This window comes from Nanorana parkeri, unplaced genomic scaffold, assembly GCF_000935625.1.
Source record: "Nanorana parkeri isolate BGI_ZX_2015 unplaced genomic scaffold, ASM93562v1 scaffold478, whole genome shotgun sequence".
NCBI lineage: Eukaryota > Metazoa > Chordata > Amphibia > Anura > Dicroglossidae > Nanorana > Nanorana parkeri.
The window spans coordinates 931080-952541 of record NW_017306746.1 but is presented as its reverse complement, the minus strand read 5'-3'; the positions used below and the strand labels follow the sequence as shown (position 1 = coordinate 952541).

General features: G+C 41.5%; 1 protein-coding gene and 1 non-coding gene across 4 annotated transcripts in view; one reads left to right on the top strand and one right to left on the bottom strand.

Moving 5' to 3' along the window:
* Positions 1-381: 381 nt before the first annotated feature.
* Positions 382-463, bottom strand: TRNAS-CGA. Its single transcript has one exon. It is a non-coding gene; the product is annotated as a tRNA-Ser (tRNA).
* Positions 464-1054: 591 nt separating this feature from the next.
* Positions 1055-21462, top strand: part of SMARCC2 (SWI/SNF related, matrix associated, actin dependent regulator of chromatin subfamily c member 2) — a 46993-nt gene continuing 26585 nt past the window's right edge. For all 3 annotated transcript variants that reach the window (XM_018560789.1, XM_018560787.1, XM_018560788.1), the window contains exons 1-10: positions 1055-1215; positions 4396-4515; positions 5988-6073; positions 6481-6562; positions 7098-7190; positions 8022-8091; positions 9749-9818; positions 16069-16144; positions 16764-16895; positions 19103-19218. In XM_018560789.1, the coding sequence (XP_018416291.1) occupies positions 1105-1215; positions 4396-4515; positions 5988-6073; positions 6481-6562; positions 7098-7190; positions 8022-8091; positions 9749-9818; positions 16069-16144; positions 16764-16895; positions 19103-19218 (956 nt within the window). In that variant the 5' untranslated portion in view covers positions 1055-1104. The remainder of the gene's footprint in view (positions 1216-4395; positions 4516-5987; positions 6074-6480; positions 6563-7097; positions 7191-8021; positions 8092-9748; positions 9819-16068; positions 16145-16763; positions 16896-19102; positions 19219-21462) is intronic.

Here is a 21462-nt window from a genome sequence, read left to right as displayed (position 1 = left end):
GTGCACATGAAACACTACATTGTGAACAGGCCCTAAAGGGCCACATGCGTAAAACAACATTGTGGTGTTGGTAAAGAAGTTTGTTGTGCGCCAAGACACGTTTATGGGGTGCCATTATTAAATGTGATGTGTGCTTTTCATGTGTTGTGTAACAAGCACAAAAGTGTGTCACTTTGTGTCGCTTTCAACACCTGTTTGAGTGAAGTCTTCATCTAGAATTCATTTACATGTCTTCTTTGAATCTGTTAATACCATCACACTATGGAAAGTACACAGCATACGAATGAACGCTGCATAGAAATCCTGCGCATCTGCTACATTTTACAGCACGGAGTATATTGGGAGAATTAAAATCCAAATACTTAGCAAAAAAACCGGAGCCGTCACGAACAGGATTCGAACCTGTGCGGGGAAACCCCATTGGATTTCGAGTCCAACGCCTTAACCACTCGGCCACCGTGACTGTCAGCCAACGGCCTCACACAGCTTAGAGACACAGTACATACCGCCCCCTGGCTGCTCCCCCCGCTCATTGGTTCGGCTGATGAATCTGTACTGCGCTGGAAAGCACTCGCGCGGCCATGCCAGTTCTCGGTTCGAATCACGTGTGGGACGTGACTTGTTCATATCACGGGGACGATTGTGGTGACACGGGCAGTAGTAGTTATACATCTGTGCAGCCATAGGCCCCCTCTTGCTGTGGTATTCTGGCATTTGTAGTACTTCTGCAGTGACATGTTGTCTATGCAGGAAGCTCTCCAAATGCTGCAGAAGCAGCAACCTGCATTGAATATATTAGAACCATTGTTCAAGCCACAGCCCGCGGCCTGACTCAGGCATTAGGTCCTGTCACAGCACAGGACCTAATGCCTGAAACTGTCTGTCAAGGATTTCTTCGCTTGTGTCTATCTATTACCTCATGCGACCCCCCCCCCCTAGATATCACCCTGGCAGTAGCCCCCCAGACTTCGGGCCGCTGTGTTGCAGGCACAGATATGTCCGCTAGTTGTCACTCTCCCCGGGTTCTGGAGTTGCAGTATGCAGTTGCGGCCACTAGATGTCGCCTTGCTGTAAAGCTGAAGGTGCCGGTCAGGCTGGCAGAAGATGGCGGTGCGGAAGAAGGACGGCGGGCCGAACGTGAAATTTTATGAGTCCTCTGACACAATCTCTCAGTTCGACAACGTGCGGCTATGGCTGGGGAAAAACTACAAGAAGGTACCGGCAGGGGAGGCCTGGTGTCCTGGCGAGAACTGAGGCGTCTCCTCCCTGTCTGTACACCGAGAACAAAGAGCCGGGCCCGGCTAGGGGGAGGGGGATCGGCGACACGGGGGGGGATGGCGAGCTGCCAGCCGGCAAGTCCTGTGCCTAGCGGCCGGCTGACACATCGCTGTGCTAGGTGACAGGAGGTGGCAGTGCCCAGCCGATCTCTTAATATAGGTGGGCATGTGTCAGGCCTACATGCGGCCAGATGTTATCTTACCAGCCTGCCACCCGGGAGGAGCCCTCACCCCATTTATTATTATTATGGATCGCTGGAGAAGTCATGCTTGGATTATCCATCAATGGCAGCCCCCGTCAGTGATTGAGGCTGCAGGGAAAAACATTGACCCCCAAATGTCAGCATGGTTCAAGACATGAGAGATTATGAGGACAGAAAGACACTAAATACACCAATTACTACAGATCTTCCAAAATATCATCCCATTCCTTACATCACCAGATGTCACCTACAGGTCACCATTGTAGACAGATCCACCATGTGACCGCTGTCCTCACTTACCCTAACACTGGTCCTACATCCCATCTACACCAGCCATGGATTTTATATATAATAAACCTACAGTACATTTATAATGTTTTATAATTTGGTGGTGAGGTTACCAATACAAAATAAAATGTTTGTAATCTAAAATGTAAATAATAAAATTGTGTATAAAATTATTATTTATGTATATAATAAAAAGATATGATATAAATAATATACAGTTTATTTTGTCGTGTGTGTGTGATCTGACAGGATGGACTGGAAGAAATATTTGGATAAATCACATGTGGCAGTGACAGCGTCAGATTGGAGTGTAATGTTTACAAGCTGGTGTATGGTAGCAGCATGTGGTTGTGTGGATATAATCCTCCGTTACCTTTGACCTAGTATTCAGTGAGTCAGGAATCCTTGCTGCTCGTCACAATCAATGGCTGACATTTGCCTGAACTTTTCCTTTAGAAGCATGTAATTAGGGCCAGTCGTTCTTGTTTTGGTCAGGAAGTTCACTCTCCTGCTTCCAGGGTCAGCTCCCTGGTCACTGGACAGAGGTGATGCCGATTTACAGAGAGGGCACATGGGAAGCTGAATTGCTAAAGCACCGTGTATCATAAACAATTGATGTTTTTTTAACAATGAGACTGTCACAGGTCGGCTCAGTAGATCGGGAGGTGAGCGAACACATACCAGGTTCGCTCACCTCTCTATCCTGTCACGGCTCTCTGCCTTGACGGGGGAGGGGCTGGATTCCCCCTGGGGCGGGTACAGCTGGCTCTGCACTCGATAGGCAGAGCCAGTTGTCAGTCATGCAGCCGGGCGGATCCCGGCACAATTGTCGGGATCCGCTTCAGCTGCGGCGTCTCAGTATACCGCGAGCAGCAGCTCACGGTATACTGCGGCGTCTCAGTATACCGCGAGCTACAGCTCGCGGTATACTGAGCCTAGGGTGACGGGAGGACGCTAGTTTGTGTCCTCCCGTTACCCTAAGGAGAACTATGGGGAAAAGCCCTAACCCCATAGTTCTCCTTTAAATAAGTGACTTGTTTTCACCTTTTTTTTCATCCTTTGTTGCATCTCAGTGCTACTGATTTCCTGTAGAGTCTTTGCTGCCACTTCCTGTCTACATGCGCTGTAATGATGGCTGCATGGCATTCCTCAGGCCAGTTTCCTGATGGTGACAACAGTGGACTAGTGATTGAAGTGGCCATGTGTAGTCTCCATCAGAAGCCCATGTGACAGGGTGACATCACAGGAGAACAACTGGGAGCATTATCCCATTATAAGAGGAAGTGGCTGAACAAGGACTTTTATGTCAGGGTCACCAAGTATCATTTAAATGAAAGCAGCAGGCTTTAAAATATTGAAAGGGACTTTTCGAATTACTTTAAAATAGTAAAGCAGAATTGCAGTGGGACTACCCCTGCTTGAAAGGGTTAACTGCTCACGTTCTTCTAGGGACTAAAATAAAAAATGTATGCTCACCCGGTCCTCAGAGCTGGCTGGTTGTGATGACTCTCCCACCCACCTCTGTCCTTCTCCACTACAATACACGGTGTATAAAACTTGATGATTCAAGGGCCTTAGACTGCTGGAGCAGAGGGGGAGCGAGGCTCCAGGGTCTGGTCTAAGGGCAAGCTGGCTCTGAGGATCGGGTGAGTATAACTTTTTTTTCATTTTAGTCCCTAGGTGAAAATGAGCAGTTAACCCTCGCAGTGCGGGAGTAACCCCAATGCAAGGGTAAATTGTATGGATGTTCAGATACCAGTGCAGATACTTGGCATTTTCATGAGAACTACCAGGGTTGCAGCTGGGACCTGGCGCTCCACCACTGTCCTGAAATCATTAGTCTGTATTGTTTTAGAAAAATTGTCACATGACAATAAACACAAATGTATCAGTACTTGCTTCTGCGAGTTCTTGGGCAAGTATCAGTACTTGTACTTGGAAAACTGGTATCGTTGCATCCCTTTATATGTTTTATAAAAATAAATAATGCATTAAAACAGGGATGTACAAATCCCAGGAGCTCCGTGTGCTCCTTACAAATAACAGCTGCCTCCTAACTTTAGATTTTTTCTCTAGTCTAGTCTTGGAACTGGAAAGGTATCTGTACTTGTACTGAGTACTGTACTTGGTAGCTGAACATCCCTAGTAAATTGAAGTCCTTCCTGGAGTTTTGCTTTAAAGTTTATATGAAATGTTAGTAGTTAGGTTTAGATATTGATTAGCCAGGAACTACGTGCGTCACCCGTCTGGCAGAACAGTGAGGAAAATGTGTGCAAATGATAGGATTGGCTGTACAGAATGACATCTTTTGTTACCTTCCCCATGGCTGATTGATTGAAATTTTTAGAGAGCCCATGAAATAGTCAGGACAGATTGGTGGACCTGGGATTTTAGACACAGAGACCTCAGCGTTGTCTAGCCAGGAGTGGTAAGAAGCGGGTCAGTTATTTGACCTATCACCATCTACCTATAGCAGGCATTTTCTTTACATTCACACCATTGTCTTTAGAGCTTTCTATAAAGCAGGCGACTACTAAAGATTTCTATGCTTGTATTGTATCTTGGTTGGCCAATATCAGTTGACTAATTAAAATTTTAATACCAATATTTTCTGGTTTTCATTGCAGTATATTCAGGCCGAGCCTCCTACTAACAAGTCCCTGTCAAGCCTGGTAGTCCAGCTCTTACAGTTTCAAGAAGAGGTGTTTGGAAAACATGTCAGCAATGCACCGCTTACTAAATTGCCGGCAAGTATACTGTTTATGCTTTATACTGTGGTCCAAAAGGTAAAGTATGGCTATAAAAAGGCCTCCTTACCAATATTTATCCAGTAAGTGAATGGAAAAGTATTAGATCTGTTTAGGAGACCGGGAACCAATAACGGAGAGAGTTACCGGGTTACTTTTCCTAAAAATGGTAATGCAAGTCTAGGTGAAGTGAAATTTCATATCTTTTGTCTGTTACATCATTTGAATGAATTGCCATCTATGTGTTGATAATTATTTGCTGAGCGGTCTTCATTGCAAGTTATTCAGCTCAGCAGGCACAGCCCATTGGGTTCCTTGAATTAGTCTGCTGGTTTAAAGTGACACTAAACTCAGTGCTGACTACACAGATATCACTTTGAACATCCCATTGGTGCTATCAAAACTCAAAGTGGCACTAAACTCAGGAGTTAAATCTTAAAAATACATTCAAGTACCTTAACTATTACCAAAAATGTATCTTATTTCTGTATTTTCTGCAATTATTTCTGTATCACTCGGCTGTAGATCCTCAAATCATCTCTGAATTTGTGCTGACACTGTCCTTCCTTCTGGAGGGTGGCTACTTTTCTTCCACATGGTCCCTGTGTGTGTCTTGTAAAGTACTGTAGTCATATTAAGCTTGATGAAGGGGAACCCTGCATGGCCCCAAAACATTGCGCTGTAATGTGACATAATGCGTGAATAAAGAGGAAGTTTTGGACACGACTTTTCAGTGTGCTGGGGACATTCCTGACATTATTAGTATTATACAGGATTTATATAGCGCCAACAGTTTGTGCAGCGCTTTACAATGTAAATATAATATAATTATATTAATCACATTATATTGATCAACGTGGCGCCATCCGCAGTCATTTCAGCACCCATCTCCTCATAAGCGTTATCCGGTAAGGAGTGCGACAGAACGTTCAAGAGACTTGTAAAGTAGCCACTGCTCCAAGTTTGCTTCCACGATGGACTACAATTTCAATATACATTAGTCAACTAAATGTGAGATTGTAGTCCATCACGGGAGTGAGCTTAGAGCGCTGGCCACTTTACAACACACACAGGGACCATGGGGAACAAAGTGGCCACCCTCAAGAAAGAAGGACAGTGTCCGCACCAATTCAGAGATGATTTGAGGATCTACAGCTGAGCGATACACAAAACAAATAAATACATTTTTGTTAATAGATAAGGTACTTGATTGTACTTTTAAGATTGAACTCCTGAGTTTAGTGTTAGACAGCAGCTATGGGATGTTCAAAGTAATATCTACGTAGTCAGCACTTAAATAAGAATAACCACCTTTGTGGGCTAGTTTTCTTGTATTGCTTACAGGAAAACCCATATTTCGATAGTTGCTGCTTCTTAAACATGAATACTTGTGAGATATTGTGTATGTGCAGCATCATGTATTTAGTTTGCAAAGTTGCACACTTATTCTATTTTACTATTTTGCTTTGCAGATGAAATGCTTCCTAGACTTTAAGGTGGGAGGCTCTCTGTGCCATATTCTTGCTGCTGCTTATAAATTCAAGAGTGACCAGGGATGGTAAGATTTACTATAATATTCAATATATTGTCCTGTTCTAAAAATGTCCTAATTTCCACTAGTACATGCAACACACAATCCAATAATACTTGAGTTTCTGCTGACTGAGCAGTAAAAGATCAGCAGCAGAATGATGAAGTCATGTCTCTGCTCACTCTTCTCATATCAGCATGTTCATCAGCATGTCAACACAATTGTCTGCTTCAAGCTATCTTATTGAAAGTCAGACTGATGATTGGTTAGGATTTTGTTTGGGGAAGCCCTATTAGTTTTCTTGTATGTACCGGGAGATTGTCTTATTGCTCTGCTTACATGATCGTATTAGCCGTTACTGTAGAATTAGTTTTGGGTAGGGTGGTCATATTCACAGTGATTCAGTTGTCTAATTTTTTTATATATCGTCTCAGGCGCAGGTTTGACTTTCAGAACCCATCCCGTATGGACCGCAATGTGGAAATGTTCATGAACATTGAAAAGTCCCTTGTGCAGGTAGTCTTGTCTTTCCTTTACTTGTCTTGTGATAACACATATTGGATTTGTGTTACACTTAAGATATCTCCATTGCATATAATTGCTTTTGTTCCACTTGTATTTTAATCTTTTAAAATAAGTCTGTACTATGGAGGTATGGAGGCTGCCATTACTCAACTCTCCTTTTAAAAATGTTAATTGCCTGGCTGTCATGCTGATATTTTAGGGGACACTGAACATGAATGCAGATCAAGAGTCCTAACTTAACTCTTTCCCAATCTGCATGCTTGTTCCAGATGAGTGGCTCCCAAAGTATTGAAGCCAGAGAGATCTAGGAAACCAGCATTGTCAGTAGGAGATCAGCAGTGGCAGCCTCCACACTTTGTTCAGTATGGCTTTCCCTTAAATGTCTATGTTGGTTCATTTCTGCTCCCTTCTCCAATATAATTTTGTGTAGCATAAGACAGCAGGCAGTATAATTCTCTTCTTACATCCTATATTGATTCTACACTGGCATTGTGTAGACTTCATACTCTTTGTATCCCTTTCACAGAATAACTGTCTGTCGCGACCCAATATATATCTTCATCCGGACATAGACTCCAAACTACAGAGCAAGCTGAAGGACATTGTAAAAAGACATCAGGTAATCAGGACATCAGTAAAAAAGCATCACTTACCTAGTGGTGGGATATACTTATTAAAGGGGGAGAGACTTTGTCTAGTAGTGAATGCCTCCTCTCATGGGGTACTGCTAAATAGAGGAACTTTGTCTCCTGTGAAGAACAGCATCCATTTAGATCCCTTCAACAGCCACTCTTCACACATTTATTGTGGGTATCGTACGTTTCACTTGGTATTATTTTCCTATAATACATGGTTATGCTTACTCTCGCAGCCATACAATTTCCTCACATACCCTGGATTGCATGGACCTCTTTGACAGCTCCTACACCTGATCATCTGGCCACTTAACCTGTGATTCCACTCCACATACTATCGGATGTAAAGCCATAGGCAGTGCACAACTACAAGATGTTTGATACTGAAAAATGGCCTGGCCAGGAAGGGGGTCTAAACACCTGGTCTTGAAGTGGTTAAAACTGTGCTTTTCTAATGTGGAAACTTGGCAAGGGTTTATACTTCTTTTTCTATTGCTGTCTTGGTCCCTTCTAGTAATATTTCCCATCAGTTTTGCGGTCACTGGACAGCATGTCAGCAGAATCTATTCTGAGAGGACACCCAGCTGTAAAAGTACTTTGAACTTCTGTGTGTGTCCCCATTGAAGAGATGCATCTCACATCTGGTGTGGTCACCACAAGAAATGTTTGTAGTGGGGAAAAAAGCAATAAAAACCTGACAGAGGTTCCAACCGTTCTCGTACACTTTAATTCACTCTTATGAACATTTGTTGAGTGTTCGCTTGTGTTGTGTTTCTTTTTTCCACGTTAAGCTGAATTTCTCAATTCTTCTCTAGGGTACTGTAACGGAGGACAAAAGTCATGCTTCCCATGTGGTGGTTCCAGTTCCTGGCAACTTGGAGGAAGGTCAGAATATTACTCCTTCATATTATGTGCCCGGGGCTATCTTATGATACAAATGCTGCTTTTAGCAGGAGAGTGCAATGACGTTTGAAGTGAAGGAAGCTGTTTTACATCTGAGTATTAGCTACATAAAATGTTCTTGTGCTTCTCTAGTTATGAATTTGCCTATATAATGTACACTGTTTATAATTTATTTTCCATCTAATGTCAGGCTGGTATATGATACACTAAAGGGCATGTTCATTTGTTTTCGTTTACTGTCTTATTGTAATGTATGTAGTCATTTCAGGGAAGCAGGAGTTACAGTCCACCATAGAAGACAATAGAAGACAGTTTTAAGGAGCATATGTTTCCACTGGAAACAATTAAAATAGGTTAACAAAATGCAGATTCAGTTTTTATGAACATTGTTTTTTTGGCAGCCTTGATTTGTCCAGCACTAAATAATGTTTTTAGGTTGCTTAAAGTCTACTTTTAGTAAAATGTGCATTAGTCCACCCTTGATATCCCCCTTATCCAAGAAACCCCTCTCCCGGCTGTTTGCTTACCTCAGCATGACGGCTGTCGACTCCTTCGCTGTTGGCATTTTTTGTGCAGTGATCCCCCCCCATAAACTTGAATGGAGTTTACCCCAACACTGGAAATACTCAGAGTTAGCGCCTGGTTCAGATCAGTGACTAACAAAGTTGTGAAGGACGGATAAGGATGACAACCCTAGAGTGTGCACCTTCCAAATCAAGTCAACAATGGAGGCTTCCGTATTTCAGTCCTGATAAGATCCTTTTGGAAGTGCCCGTTGACTTCTTGGTTGAATAGACTGGTTGCTGAAACATTGGTTCATTTATCGTTGAGCCTCAGCAAAATTCTACACTGATGTAGCAGTCCTAATTTCCTTTAGATATTTTTTTCTTTTCTCTTTAGAAGTATTAGTTACAGATTAATAGTCCTATAACCCTTAGCTGCTGGACACCCTACAACACCTATTTACAGACTGAACAAATAGTTTATAACGTAGTAAATAATGTTAGTGATTTGTAAATATCTTTTTATTACATTCACATCAGAGTGGAATGTTGTAGTATTATAATTGATGAGTAAGCTGAGTATGTATTGGTGAATTCCCTAAGGGTAACATTATTGGTAATCATGAAGTGTTTTCTTGTTAAAGCATAATGCTTCAGCTTCATGAATGCTGTTATAAGTAAAACAAACACACACACCACGCACCTAAAAGGTATTTCCTGAAGCATGTTTGGAATCATATATTGCCAGCATTTTGCAGAGAAACATACTACTTGACTCAAAGTCCTGCCCCTCCCCATCCCAGTGTAAGTGCTGCTGCACAGTGGTACAGGTAGCAAAAGACATATTTAGGTATTGTAAAAAAAATACATTGTTCAATGAATGCAAAACTAGACCATTTAAATTTCTCAGAAGACTTAAATGGAAGCAACCATTCTCTTTCCTCCTATGTGCCTTATTTTTTTCAGGGCAGCGTCTTCACATGCAGTGAAGATGTATAGGTTTGTGGTCACTGATTTAAGATGTAGCCTGAGCTTTGCAGAATGGCAGCCCCCCATACATGCCCTTTATTATGATATGTATCCTCGATGCTAATGAAGAGCCGTGCTTATTATTTGTTATGCTTTTCTGTATTTAGAAGAATGGGTGCGACCCATACTGAAGCGTGACAAGCAGGTTCTTCTTCATTGGGGTTACCATCCTGACAGGTAAGACCTATCATTGTTTACATTCTTTCCATCATGTAGATTTCAAGGCATACTCATGTCTGCGTCATTAAAGTCATGCAGAGAGAGAAGATGATGTGCAATTAACAGTTCTCTGGCTACTAAAATAAGTAAAATAATTTGAATAGCGATTGGTCAGAATAGGCCTCTTTTTGTCTTGCAGAATAATCCTTATTGCGTGCAATTCTGATTTAGGAAGAAGACATGTTTTAAAGGTGTTAGGATGCACCCTTTTAGTTCAAAACCTTTGGCATAATTGAAACTTTTCTTTTGCATTGGTTCAAGAAAACCTTTGTTATTAAAGTAATTACCCACCATGTTAGTGGTCCCCATGAGGTGCCAGAGGGCATGTTTATTTTATGTGTTCTCCTCTTCTTGGTTCTGCTGTGGCTTGTTAAACAGTCCCAGAGTTTGAGGAGAAGAATCATGCAATCTGCCTACCTTGCAGGATGGCACTTGGTCCTTAAGCAACCTGTCATTGGACCCTAAAAAAGCCATGTTTGGGGTGGGGCATACCTAAGCCAATACAAATACCAACTTCCAGAAAGTCAGTATGTTTGTAGTAAATATTAGAGGCTACAACTGCCCTGGGAAGAGTTACCATTTTGCACCTTATGGTACGTGCTATAGTTGGAGGCAGCAGATGACGTTTTTCTAACTTACCATGGATATAAAAAGTCTACACGCCCCTGTGAAATGCCAGGTTTTCGAGATGTAAAAAAATCAGACCAAATTACTTCAGAATTTTTTCCAACTTTAATGTGACCTATAATGTGTTTAATTCAATTAGAATCAAACTAAAATCTTTAAAGGGGGAACAAATAAAATAAAACATGTACAATAATGTGGTTGCATTAATATGCACACCCTTAACCCCTTGATGACGACCGTCGCGGTTTTACATCAAACGCATCAAACCCCTGAATGCAGCTGAGGTGGTGTGTGTATTCCGCCAATGCCGGTTTATTTGTATTCAATAAGTACCAAAGATTGTTTTGTGAGCACTGATCGCGCCCTGTCGCAGTAGTATAGTTAGCTACATCTGCTTGAAGTACGCAAAGCCGTCAGTGCAGTCATGCACATGGCTGCTGACTGCTAATTTTGATAAAATTGTCTACATTTTAGGTTATTTTTGTAAAATAAAAATATGCAATAGCTTATTATTATTACATTATTATTACATAGTATTTATATAGCACCAACAGTTTGCACAGCGCTTTACAATATAAGGAAAACATTACAGTTACACTACAATTCAAGACAAGATGGTAAGGAGGGCCCTGCCCCTGAGGGCTTACAATCTAAAAGAGGAGGGGGAAATGATATATGAGGTAGCTGTGAGAATGTGAAGGTTCAGTGGTTAGGTCGAGGTGGGATAGGCTTCCCTGAAGAGATGAGTCTTTAGGGAACGCCCTTTGGTCAACAGTGTCAAAAGCAGCAGAAAGGTCTAATAGCAAGAGCTTATTGTTTGTTGCTACGGCTTACAGATTGGGGTCAACTCCATGTGACGACAAATTTTGAAGTTATGTGCAGATTTCACTTTTTCGCGACATTAGGCAGTTATGGCTGCATATGAACAATTATGTTTAGGTGTAATCTGCTCGATTACATAAAAAGTAATACGTGCAAAGCTGATATTTTGCCATTTTTCTTTATAAATCGAGGTTCCACCAGTTCGAGTTCCACTCGACAAGAACAAAAACTGCTTTCGAGAATTCCACGAGTAAAACTATTTCTTCTCATACGACTTTTTGTTGATTTTCATGACATTCTATTGATTTTTTGATAATTTTTGTCATTTGAATTGCTTACTGCAGGTACTGGACAATGACTTTTTAAATGCCTAATGTCACTAATTTGCATCATAGCTGTATTTTTCTCCATTGTATGTGCTATATTCAAATTAACAATCTCCACTTAATTTTGTATCTGCTTGATAGCCAAAACGCATATAATTAATTTTTTTATCAAATTGAAAATTAATTTAGGCATCAAGGGGTTAAACTAATACTTTTTTGAAGCACCTCTGGATTTTATGATAGCATTCAGTCTTTTGGGGTAGAAGCCAGCATGGCAGATCTTGCATTGGGAATCTTTGCCCACTCTTCCTTGTAAAAGCACTCCAAATCTGTCAGATTGCGAGGGCATTTCCTGTGCACAACCCTCTTCAGGTCACCCCACAGATTTTCAATTGGATTCAGGTCCGGCCTTTGGCTGGGCCATTCCAAAACTTTCATCTTCTCATGGTGAAGCCATTCTTTTGTTGATTTTGGAGGTATGCTTTGGGTCGTTGTCGTGCTGAAAGGGGATATTCATCTTTAGCTTTTTAGCAGAGGCCTAAAGGTTTTGTGCCAGAATTGACAGATATTTGGAACTGTTTATAATTCCCTCCACCTTGACTAAAGCCCCAGTTCCAGATGAAGAAACCAGCCCCACTGCCATGCTTCACTGTGGGTATGGTGTTCTTTTGGTGATGCAGTGTTGTTTTGCGCCGCGTCTTATCGGATCATAACACATTTTCCCACATTCTCTGCTTCATCAGCTTCTTTGGGGTCCCTAGGTGACATTAGTGGTCTTAAAGACCGCTGATGTCTCCATTAAGAGGACCTGTCACTTCATATTTGCAATTGTTAGCCCCCTATGTTATAGCAATAAAGTTAAGTGTAAAAAAAAAAAAATGAAAGTCACATATAAAAAAAGTTGAAAGTTTTTCGCCCCCACGTACACGCACATGTTTGATAAAATTTTGCGCAAATACTATGCGACATAAAAAATTGCAACTGCAGTTTTTATTCTACAGGGCCTCTGCTTTCAGAAAATATATAATTGTTTGGGGGGTTTGAAGCCGTTTTCTAGCCAAAAATTCAGATTTGATCACGTGTATGCAAATAGTAAGAAATTGCCCCGGGCAGCAAGTGGTTAAAGGTGCAAATAATTGTGAAGTGTTTTATCATGGTCTAATTATTATTATTTTTTTTACATCTCAAAATCCTGGTAAGGTAAGAGGAAAGATTTACTTTAAAGTAAATCTTTGCTTTGTCCGCTAGGGGGCGCGCGCGAGCAGAAAAAAATTGCCGTCTGGAGACGTCAACCCGCAGATGTAGCAGTGCCGTCCGTCCGTTTTTTTACTACGGGCGGACGGCAAGAGGTTAATTCCTGCTTTCCCATAACATATACTTACCTTTTTTTTACTCCTTCTCTGCTTAGCTGCCAGGAGTAAAAGGAAAGCCCTGTGTAAGCTTTAAGTCATCAGATTTGTAGCTTACACAGGACTTTGGAAACCCCTCTGACGATGCTGATTGGCCATGCATTGTCATATGGAGTTAGTCACATGTTTCTCTATACAGCCAGTTCACAACCCTGTTGTTCCAGGAGGATGTACTACTGGAATCTACATCTACGTGTGTGCGCCCAGCACATGCACAAGCTTACTGCTCTTGCTCTCATTAGACAGTGGGGGGAGCATTGGCTTCAGGCACAGAGCCAATCGGACTGACTCTGTGCTTTGTGATGTGATTATTGGTTATCACAGCAATCACATGACCATATTTACACTGCCAAGCCCTCCCCTTCCTCCTACATAAGCAGCCGGGGGGGCATGTGTAAAGGAACTTATGAATGGATGAATCACTCATTCATTATTTCCTGGTGAAAACTAGCTGTGGAAGCAGCACACAATAATAAAGTGTCAGGATTTTTAACTCTCATCACCTTTGTTGTATATGTCAGCTTAATTCAATCTCTGCTCTGAGCTGTATATTAACCCCTTCACCTCCCTTATCCTGCACAACTGCATAGTAACCCCTTCATCTCCATCCTCCCACTGTATGTGATCTGTACATTACCCGTTCACCCCCTCCTCCCTATGTGTATGACCTGTACATTTATTGTATCTCGTGCACCATTACCAAGCTCCTTGTTTTAACCCCCTCAATACCAGCATGTTTCTTTATTTCCAAAAAATTGTGGCCAAAAACCAAATTACCATTGGGTGTCTGCTTTCCAAAAAGAGATAATTTCAGGGGGTTTTCCTGGCATTTTTATTTGCTATGTTTTTCACGACATAAAGCATAGGGAAACCATTTGGGTTTTTTTAAACTGTTTGGCCTTTTTTTTTTTTAAATAATAAGATTTTATTTCAGTTTTCAATATACAAAGTACAAAAATACAAGAATACAGATAAACATAGTACAGACACGTCTGATCATCCTCATAGTTCCATCGTATGCAGTTACATTCCATCTCTTAGTACATGTGCAGTGGGTAGATATGCATATGCTCCCGCAACTAATACTCTGTAGTCGCATGCAATGTATTGGGGCTGTCGCACAGATAAAAAGGCATGTGCCTTATTTTGTGTACTGCACACCTCTCATGGAGTGCATGTGTGCAGAGGATACGGCCGTGTTGCATCCCAGCGAACCAGACAACATAGGACAACATACAATAACAAAAGGGGGTTAAGTACACACGCAACTCTAGACCGGGGAGAAAGGGACATACAGGGATGGACATTACATGGAAAACACAGGGGAGAGGGGAGGCTCCATCGAATCTAGCATTCCAGGTAGGACCGTAGGGGCATGAGATAGTTGCAGTAGAGACAGTGTCCCAGTGCTCGCCCAGCAGGAGAAACCCGGACCCTTTATAAGGCCAGGAAATCCGCTGTACCCATATAAATAATCCAAGGGGCCCATAGTACTGCACATTGGGCCTGACGCTCATGTAATGAAACCGTCAGTTCCTCAAAACGCATAATCAAACACAACTCCGCAATCCATTCCTGCACGGTCGTGGTGACCACCGTGTTGCAGTGGCGGGGTACAATGTTGCGTGCCGCCGCCAGGAAGAAACGGAGCAAGTCCTTCCTAACTGAAGCCAGGGAGCCAGGCAGAATCGAGAGAAGTGCTATTTTAGGGGACGGTGTTAGGTCGGTTCCCATGACCTGATTGTAAATGTGGAAGACCCGAGTCCACAAAGGTGCCAGTAAGGGGCAGCTCCACCAGATGTGTAAGAGGGTTCCCTCCTCGTTCAGGCACCTCCAGCAGGAGGAAGACCTATCAGGGAATATTCTATGTAAGAGGGTCAGGCAGCGATACCAGCGGGTCCAGATTTTATAGCCCTTCTCCTGGGCTGAGCTAGCCACTGAGAGTTTGAGTGACCACGCATGAAGTTCGGATTTCCTCATCGGTAAGTATGACATCCAAGTCTGATTCCCATCTCGCCATGAGAGCCGTTACCGGCTGTTTAACATATACCCGATCGGCGGCTCTATAGCCAGCCGATCGTGTATATGTGCTCGTCTGTCAGATGTGCTCGTCTCGTCAGGGGCTGAGGAGATGTGCTCATCTCTAAACCCTCAGATTTTTTAACATAAAACCATACTGTAATGTGTGCCTTACTGTAATCCATGGTAGTTTCCCTTCTCTTTGCTGCTCTTCCTTTTAAATCTGTATCTGTTCTCATGCTGGGCAGAACTTCTGTTTTGCAGCAGACTGCCTTGTCTCTGGAATGGCTACATGGTGTCTGTGTGCAGGTTTGCAACCTGAGCCAGCACTACAGGAAGAGGCACTCAGCTGCAAAGGGAAGTTCTCCCCAAGCATGAGAAGACATGAGGATTTAAAAGGAACAGCAGCAAAGAGAAGGGAAACAACCATGGATTACAGTAAGGCACACATTACAGTATTGTTTTATGTTAAAAAATCTGAGGGTTTAATGTCACTTTAAGTCCCCCACCCCCACATTTACGCAGATATAAATGTAAATACGCGTCCGGTGCAACAGCGTGCAAAAATGATAATTGCGCTACACACGTTACATATCGCTGCGAACGTCGCAGTGAGAGCAATCATTTTGAGCCATAAAAATGGCCTGGATGGGAAGGGGATTTAACACCGCGGACTTCAAGTGGTTAAAATTGGAAAAAAAAATCTTTATTAGTTTGGGCTATGTAAGCTAGCCATAGAGCTAGAGGGGGAGGTCAGGTGTGCAGGCTTGATTCGACCCTGAGGTTTGTCTCTTGGCTGGCTGGCTGCCTATAGACATGTAGGCTTAGGCTGGCTGAATGTAATGTATATGTCTATAACTATTCAGTGAGAGGAGGAAGGAACAGCCAGCTTATCTGCAGAGAAAAGACCCATCTCTTACTTCTTATCTGGTTTGTTTTGTCTGTGATAATGGTAATTACTTTGTAACAGCTGTGAATGGATATATACATTTTTTTCCCTCTCAGTTATGATACCTGGATCCCTGCAAGCGAAATTGAAGCTCCAGTGGAAGATGCACCAACCGCAGAAAAGCCACGCAAGGTAAATCATCATTTTGTAGGTTGTGTGCTAATAAGAGCAGTGTGTCACGCCTTTTACATTACATTGTTGCAGGTTGATCATTTGACAAATTTAAGATTTATTTGGAGTGTCAGTTTTTCTTGGCTGAACTTGTTTGATGTTTGTGGTTAGAAAGGCTTGCTGTTTTTTTTTTCCTGTGGATTTCTCAGATATAGAGCAGCTGTGTAGAAACATACCCTGCTTACAAACGTTGCTGTGCTGGTGTGTGGGAGATTCCCGTCTAGGGCTGCAAATAACAATTATTTTCATAATCGATTCGTGTGCCGATTTATTTTTTCCATTAATTGGATAAAATGCAAAAGTCGCCGGGAGTCTGTTTAAACAGCCCCGATGCTGGCGACGTACACTGTACGTCGTCAGTCACGAAGGGGTTAATACTATCTTTTATGTAACATAAAATACACAAATTGAGTGTTAAAAACCTAGTTTACTTCAGAAGAAAACCATGTAAATAAAGTCTCCTCAGTAGGGACCCAGACACAGATGAAAAGCTTTGCCCTCTATCGGAAGCACAAAATGTTTTTGTCTAGAGTTCAGTTTTAACTTGAACAAGTTCATAATTTGTTTTCTCCCTGAGTAGGTGCATGCCAAGTGGATCCTAGACACTGACTCATTTAACGAGTGGATGAATGAAGAAGATTATGAGGTGAATGATGATCGCAATCCTGTTGCACGTCGCAAGAAGATCTCAGCCAAGACCTTGACTGATGAAGTGAGATCATTACTGCAATCTCCTGTTATAGAGGTCACTTTGCAATGCTCTATTCTTTACTTATCCTTTCACTGTCATTTCTGTTTAAGCTGTAGTCTAGCTGTCAGGGTTATATTAATGATTATAAAAGGGAAGTCTGCCTTCTTTGTGATCATCTGAGCAATCTCAGGCAAAAAGCTGTAGTGTTTACATACCTTTAGAGCTTTCGATATTATCTGGTCCCAAAATAAGTCTCCTATCACAAGGGTTGCCTGAATTTGATTTGTTGCGGAGCGTAGTTTTTGTCTGAAAAGCAGAGAAGCAATCACAAACAGGAAATATGTCTGGGTTAGTGCAGTGTGCCGATCACCCCCAGCTGGCCATATTTCCAGGAAGCAATGGGGTAATTTTACTAAGACTGGAGCAGACAGAAGCTGTTTGGTTACTATGGGCAACTGAACCAGGTTCTATCTTTGGTTTGTCAGTTATGCTTTGGAAATGAAATATAGAAGTTGATTGGTTACCATAAACATCTGCTAAAGATTCTGCCTGCTCCAGTCTTGATAAATTCCCCTCAATTAATTTTTGATAGTTAACAAAAGACACAACAGATTGAAATGGAAAGGTCATTTTTAACAATATAGTGTACTCAATCTCTTATTTGATTTTTATTATTTCTTTTCCTTTGAAAATATTTTTTTAATGGGGAATCTTCCCTTGCCAAATTCCTGCAACAGTAAAGATATTTAAGCTTAAAGCTTATTCCACCCCACCTAAAAATTAGTTTTGTTTTTTTGATTCTTTAAACATTTTGTAAATACTCTTAACTTTTTCAGTGTATTTAAATTCAATCACAGATCATCCCTAAATGTAATCATTTCTTATAAAATATTTAAATTCCATGCTTTGTATGACACCCTCCCCCCCATTTCCAGGGACATTACTATTTGGATCTTATCACTCAGCCACTATATGCCTCGGGACCAACCTAAAAGCCCTACCTCTGAGTTGATGCCAGCTACAAAATCTCCCTGTGTATGCCTCTCTGAAACTAGTTTCATTTTGTTACTAGGGGCCTGACTAAGGGCTGTACCATGCCAGTGCCCATCCTCTGTGATTAGTAAGGACACTCTCAATGTACATGAGAATATCCCTGAAGTCAGGTCCCTTTATAGCATACTGAAAAGGTCATAATGGGCATCTTGTGCCTGTTTTTAGTCAGACCTTTCTTCTGTTAGATTCCGTTTTATACCAGTGCTGGGATCTTGTAGACCTCAAGCGGCTTTCCTATACTCTGTTTCTTGGTTAACATTCTAGGCATGCTTTCTTGCTTTACATTTTCTTTCAAACTACACAGGCAAATATCAGAAACAAATTGCAAAAAAAAAATCAGAATTGCACTTGACTCTATTTATGTTTCATTTGAACGAGCAGACAAGGTTTTTCAAACTGCCAGGCCTGTTACCTCTCTGTCAGTATGAACCAACCTATGCCCATTTCCCACCACCTTTATCGGCATTGTTGTCCACCACAGTTACTATATGCCAGCACCAGAGGAAGTGAGCGCGGTGCTAATTCCATACAGGAATTTGAAAGAGCTTTTGAAAGAGCAATTTCTGCTACATAAAGATGCACATATATATTTAAATGTACTGCCTGCCAACATTTTCATTTAAATTATTTGATCACAGTCTGGCACTGTGAATCACTGAATGTATAGGATGGAAGTAGTATACATTAAAAATGATCACAATAGGAATGTTTTCTTTTTTTTTTTTCATAGATTTTAGATTTGTGCTTAAATATTGCCCTTTTTTACTGAAACTTTATTAACATATGCATGTCATCTGAGAAAATTAGGGGTTGTCATTACTAACCACTTACTTAAATGCTGGTTGCCTGTCGACTGACCCAGAACAAGTATGCAGATCCGGAGGGTCACAGTAAAGTCAGAACTAATCTGTAAACTTGTTCCAGGTCAGGGACTCAAATCATTGAAGCAAGATGTTCAGAATGACAGCCAGAGATTCAGCATGACAGCCTGATAGTCTTATTTAAAGGTTTACTTTTAAGTAAGACTGTTATGTTACCTTTAGAACCTGCTGAAATAGAGATTTAGATGGTGAGTATTCCCTGTTCCAAAGTAAATGTGGCCGGTAAGCTGATGACATTCTGAGTTTCAAACTATGTTGTCAAGTTTGTAGCTTTTTGTTGCTTTCTACTTAAAGGTAAGCAGTCCTGACTCGGACCGCAGGGACAAGAAGGGACCTAATTACAAAAAGAGGAAACGTTCCCCATCCCCACCCCCAAGTGCAGAAGCAAAGAAGAAGAATGTCAAAAAAGGGTAGGGCCACTTTCTACCTGCTTGTACTTTATTTTTCTTTAATTAGATGATTGGTTTAGGGTAAAAAGGTAACCAAACCAAAAATAAAAAAAAATTTCCCAAACCTTTTTAAAATTATTTTTACTTTCTACTTTTACTGTTGGGCGCTCTGGGGAGATATCAGAGGTCAAAACAGACACCTGCTATTTCCCTTTTCAAATAGACAAGAAATTGATTCCTCTCGGTGGCTCTGTGACGGAGTTCAGTACACGATCTCCCTCTGATCCCCTCTCCTGTGTCACTTCCGCATTCTGCTGTCACTCTCCAGCTTGAGAAGCTGATGAAGCAGATATCTGCTTCATCAGCTTCTTTGGGGGTCCCTAGGTGACATTAGGGATCTTGGAGACCCCTGATGTCTCCATAAAGAGGACCTGTCGCATCCTTTTGCTATCACATAGGGGGGTTTTAGTTAAGTGGGGGGAAAAATTTAAGTTGCAAAAATAGTTTTTTGTTAAAGTCCCCACCCATATAAACACAGGTGAAAACATGGATTGCTCTCATTACGACGCACATGTTACATATTGACGCGAACGTCCCAGTGAGAGCAATAATTGTAGGGCCATTAATCACTGATAACACTAAACTGATGAGCGGTAAAAGCTTTTAAAGCATCGCCTATGATCAATTTGGGTATGGTAGTTTTTTGCGATTTCGTGGGTGCACGCAATTTTAAAGCTTGACATGTTTGGTGTCTATTTACCCGACGTGACCCAGTCTTTTATATTTGTATTATAACATAATGTAAAATCTGTCCCCAAAAAATTGTATAAAACTAATTTCAGTACAGCGTTGCATGATGGAATAAATGTCAGTCAAAGTACCCCAACGCTGAATACTGAAAAATGGCCTGGCCAGGAAGGGGGTGTAAACACCTGGTCTTCAAGTGGTTGAAAAAACTGTCCTTGTTACCTATATCATCCATCCAGATTACATATTGTATTTTTCAGTTGCAAATTGGAAAGAACAATTGCATGTTTATAAAGCATTGAATGTGACATTCACCATGCATTTACTGCAGGTGAATTTTCTCGGTGCATGTATTTTAAAATACAGTGATTGATTCAACTGTAGTGAATGAGTGACAGGGGGGTGTCTGCTGTGGATCTTTCCCCCATCCATCAGGAGAAATTTTGAGATGATACGTGTGCAGCCAGGCCCATCTGTATTGGTGGGTGTATGTGTTTTCTGATTTATATAGTTCCACATGGGATACATTAGAATTACTGGTATGTTCTAGACTTTGGGGACACTATCCTTATGACAAAAGATGCCCTTTTATTAAGTAGAAGGAGCTCCTTAAAGAGGGGGAAATGGAGGGGATGACCTCCTGTGTATGCCTCACTTGCTTTTCTGGAATGGTGGTGTTTTTTGCCGGATGCATCTCAGTGGTGTCCTTGACCATGTTTGGGACTGATTGTTTATCACAAATTTCCTGAAGGAGCGTGGGATCTCTGCGAAACACGTGGAAAAATGCAGCTCTTACCCCATCCAAAAAATAAATAAATCAGCGTCTTAAAGTTACAGATGATTTTGTGAAGCTATGGTGGAATAGATTTTATTAATCTAGCTGTCTGATGGGGAGAAATAGCAGATTGCTTATGAATACCAATTATGAGTCTGTATTATGTTGATGTAATACTTTTTTTAATGTTTCTTTTTATCCAGTATGATAAATAAATTAAAGCGGACATTTACACTCAAAAATCAAATTCCACCAATGCATCCCTCTATGTATGATGATTAATAGAAACATAGACATGTCAGGTGTAAAATGCTGGGATTTTGAAATACTTACACTTGCAGAGCATTTACCTCCTGCTTTTAAAGGGCAAAATGACTTCAGTTTGGCAAAGCAATGCACACTGGGATTGCCTTGTCATCAGCAGAGCATTGCTGGGAAATCTCATCTGTAATCTCACGAGATCTCAGGCAAAGGCAATTTCCTCCCCACAGATAATGTGCACGGTCACGTGTCACGTGCGCCAGAAATCCAGGAAGTGAAAGAGCTAGTAATCTGCCCTTAGTAAACATGGCCATGGTGAGAAAACTGTGGAAGAAAATAGAAATAAGGTCTGCAAAGAATACAAAGCCGGCAATTATCTAGAAGTATGTGTTTGTAGATTGTCATTACTAAACATTTCTAAAGATGTGTTTGTTGTTATTTTAAAGATATGGGTACAGGTTCACTTAAATAATTTACTGATC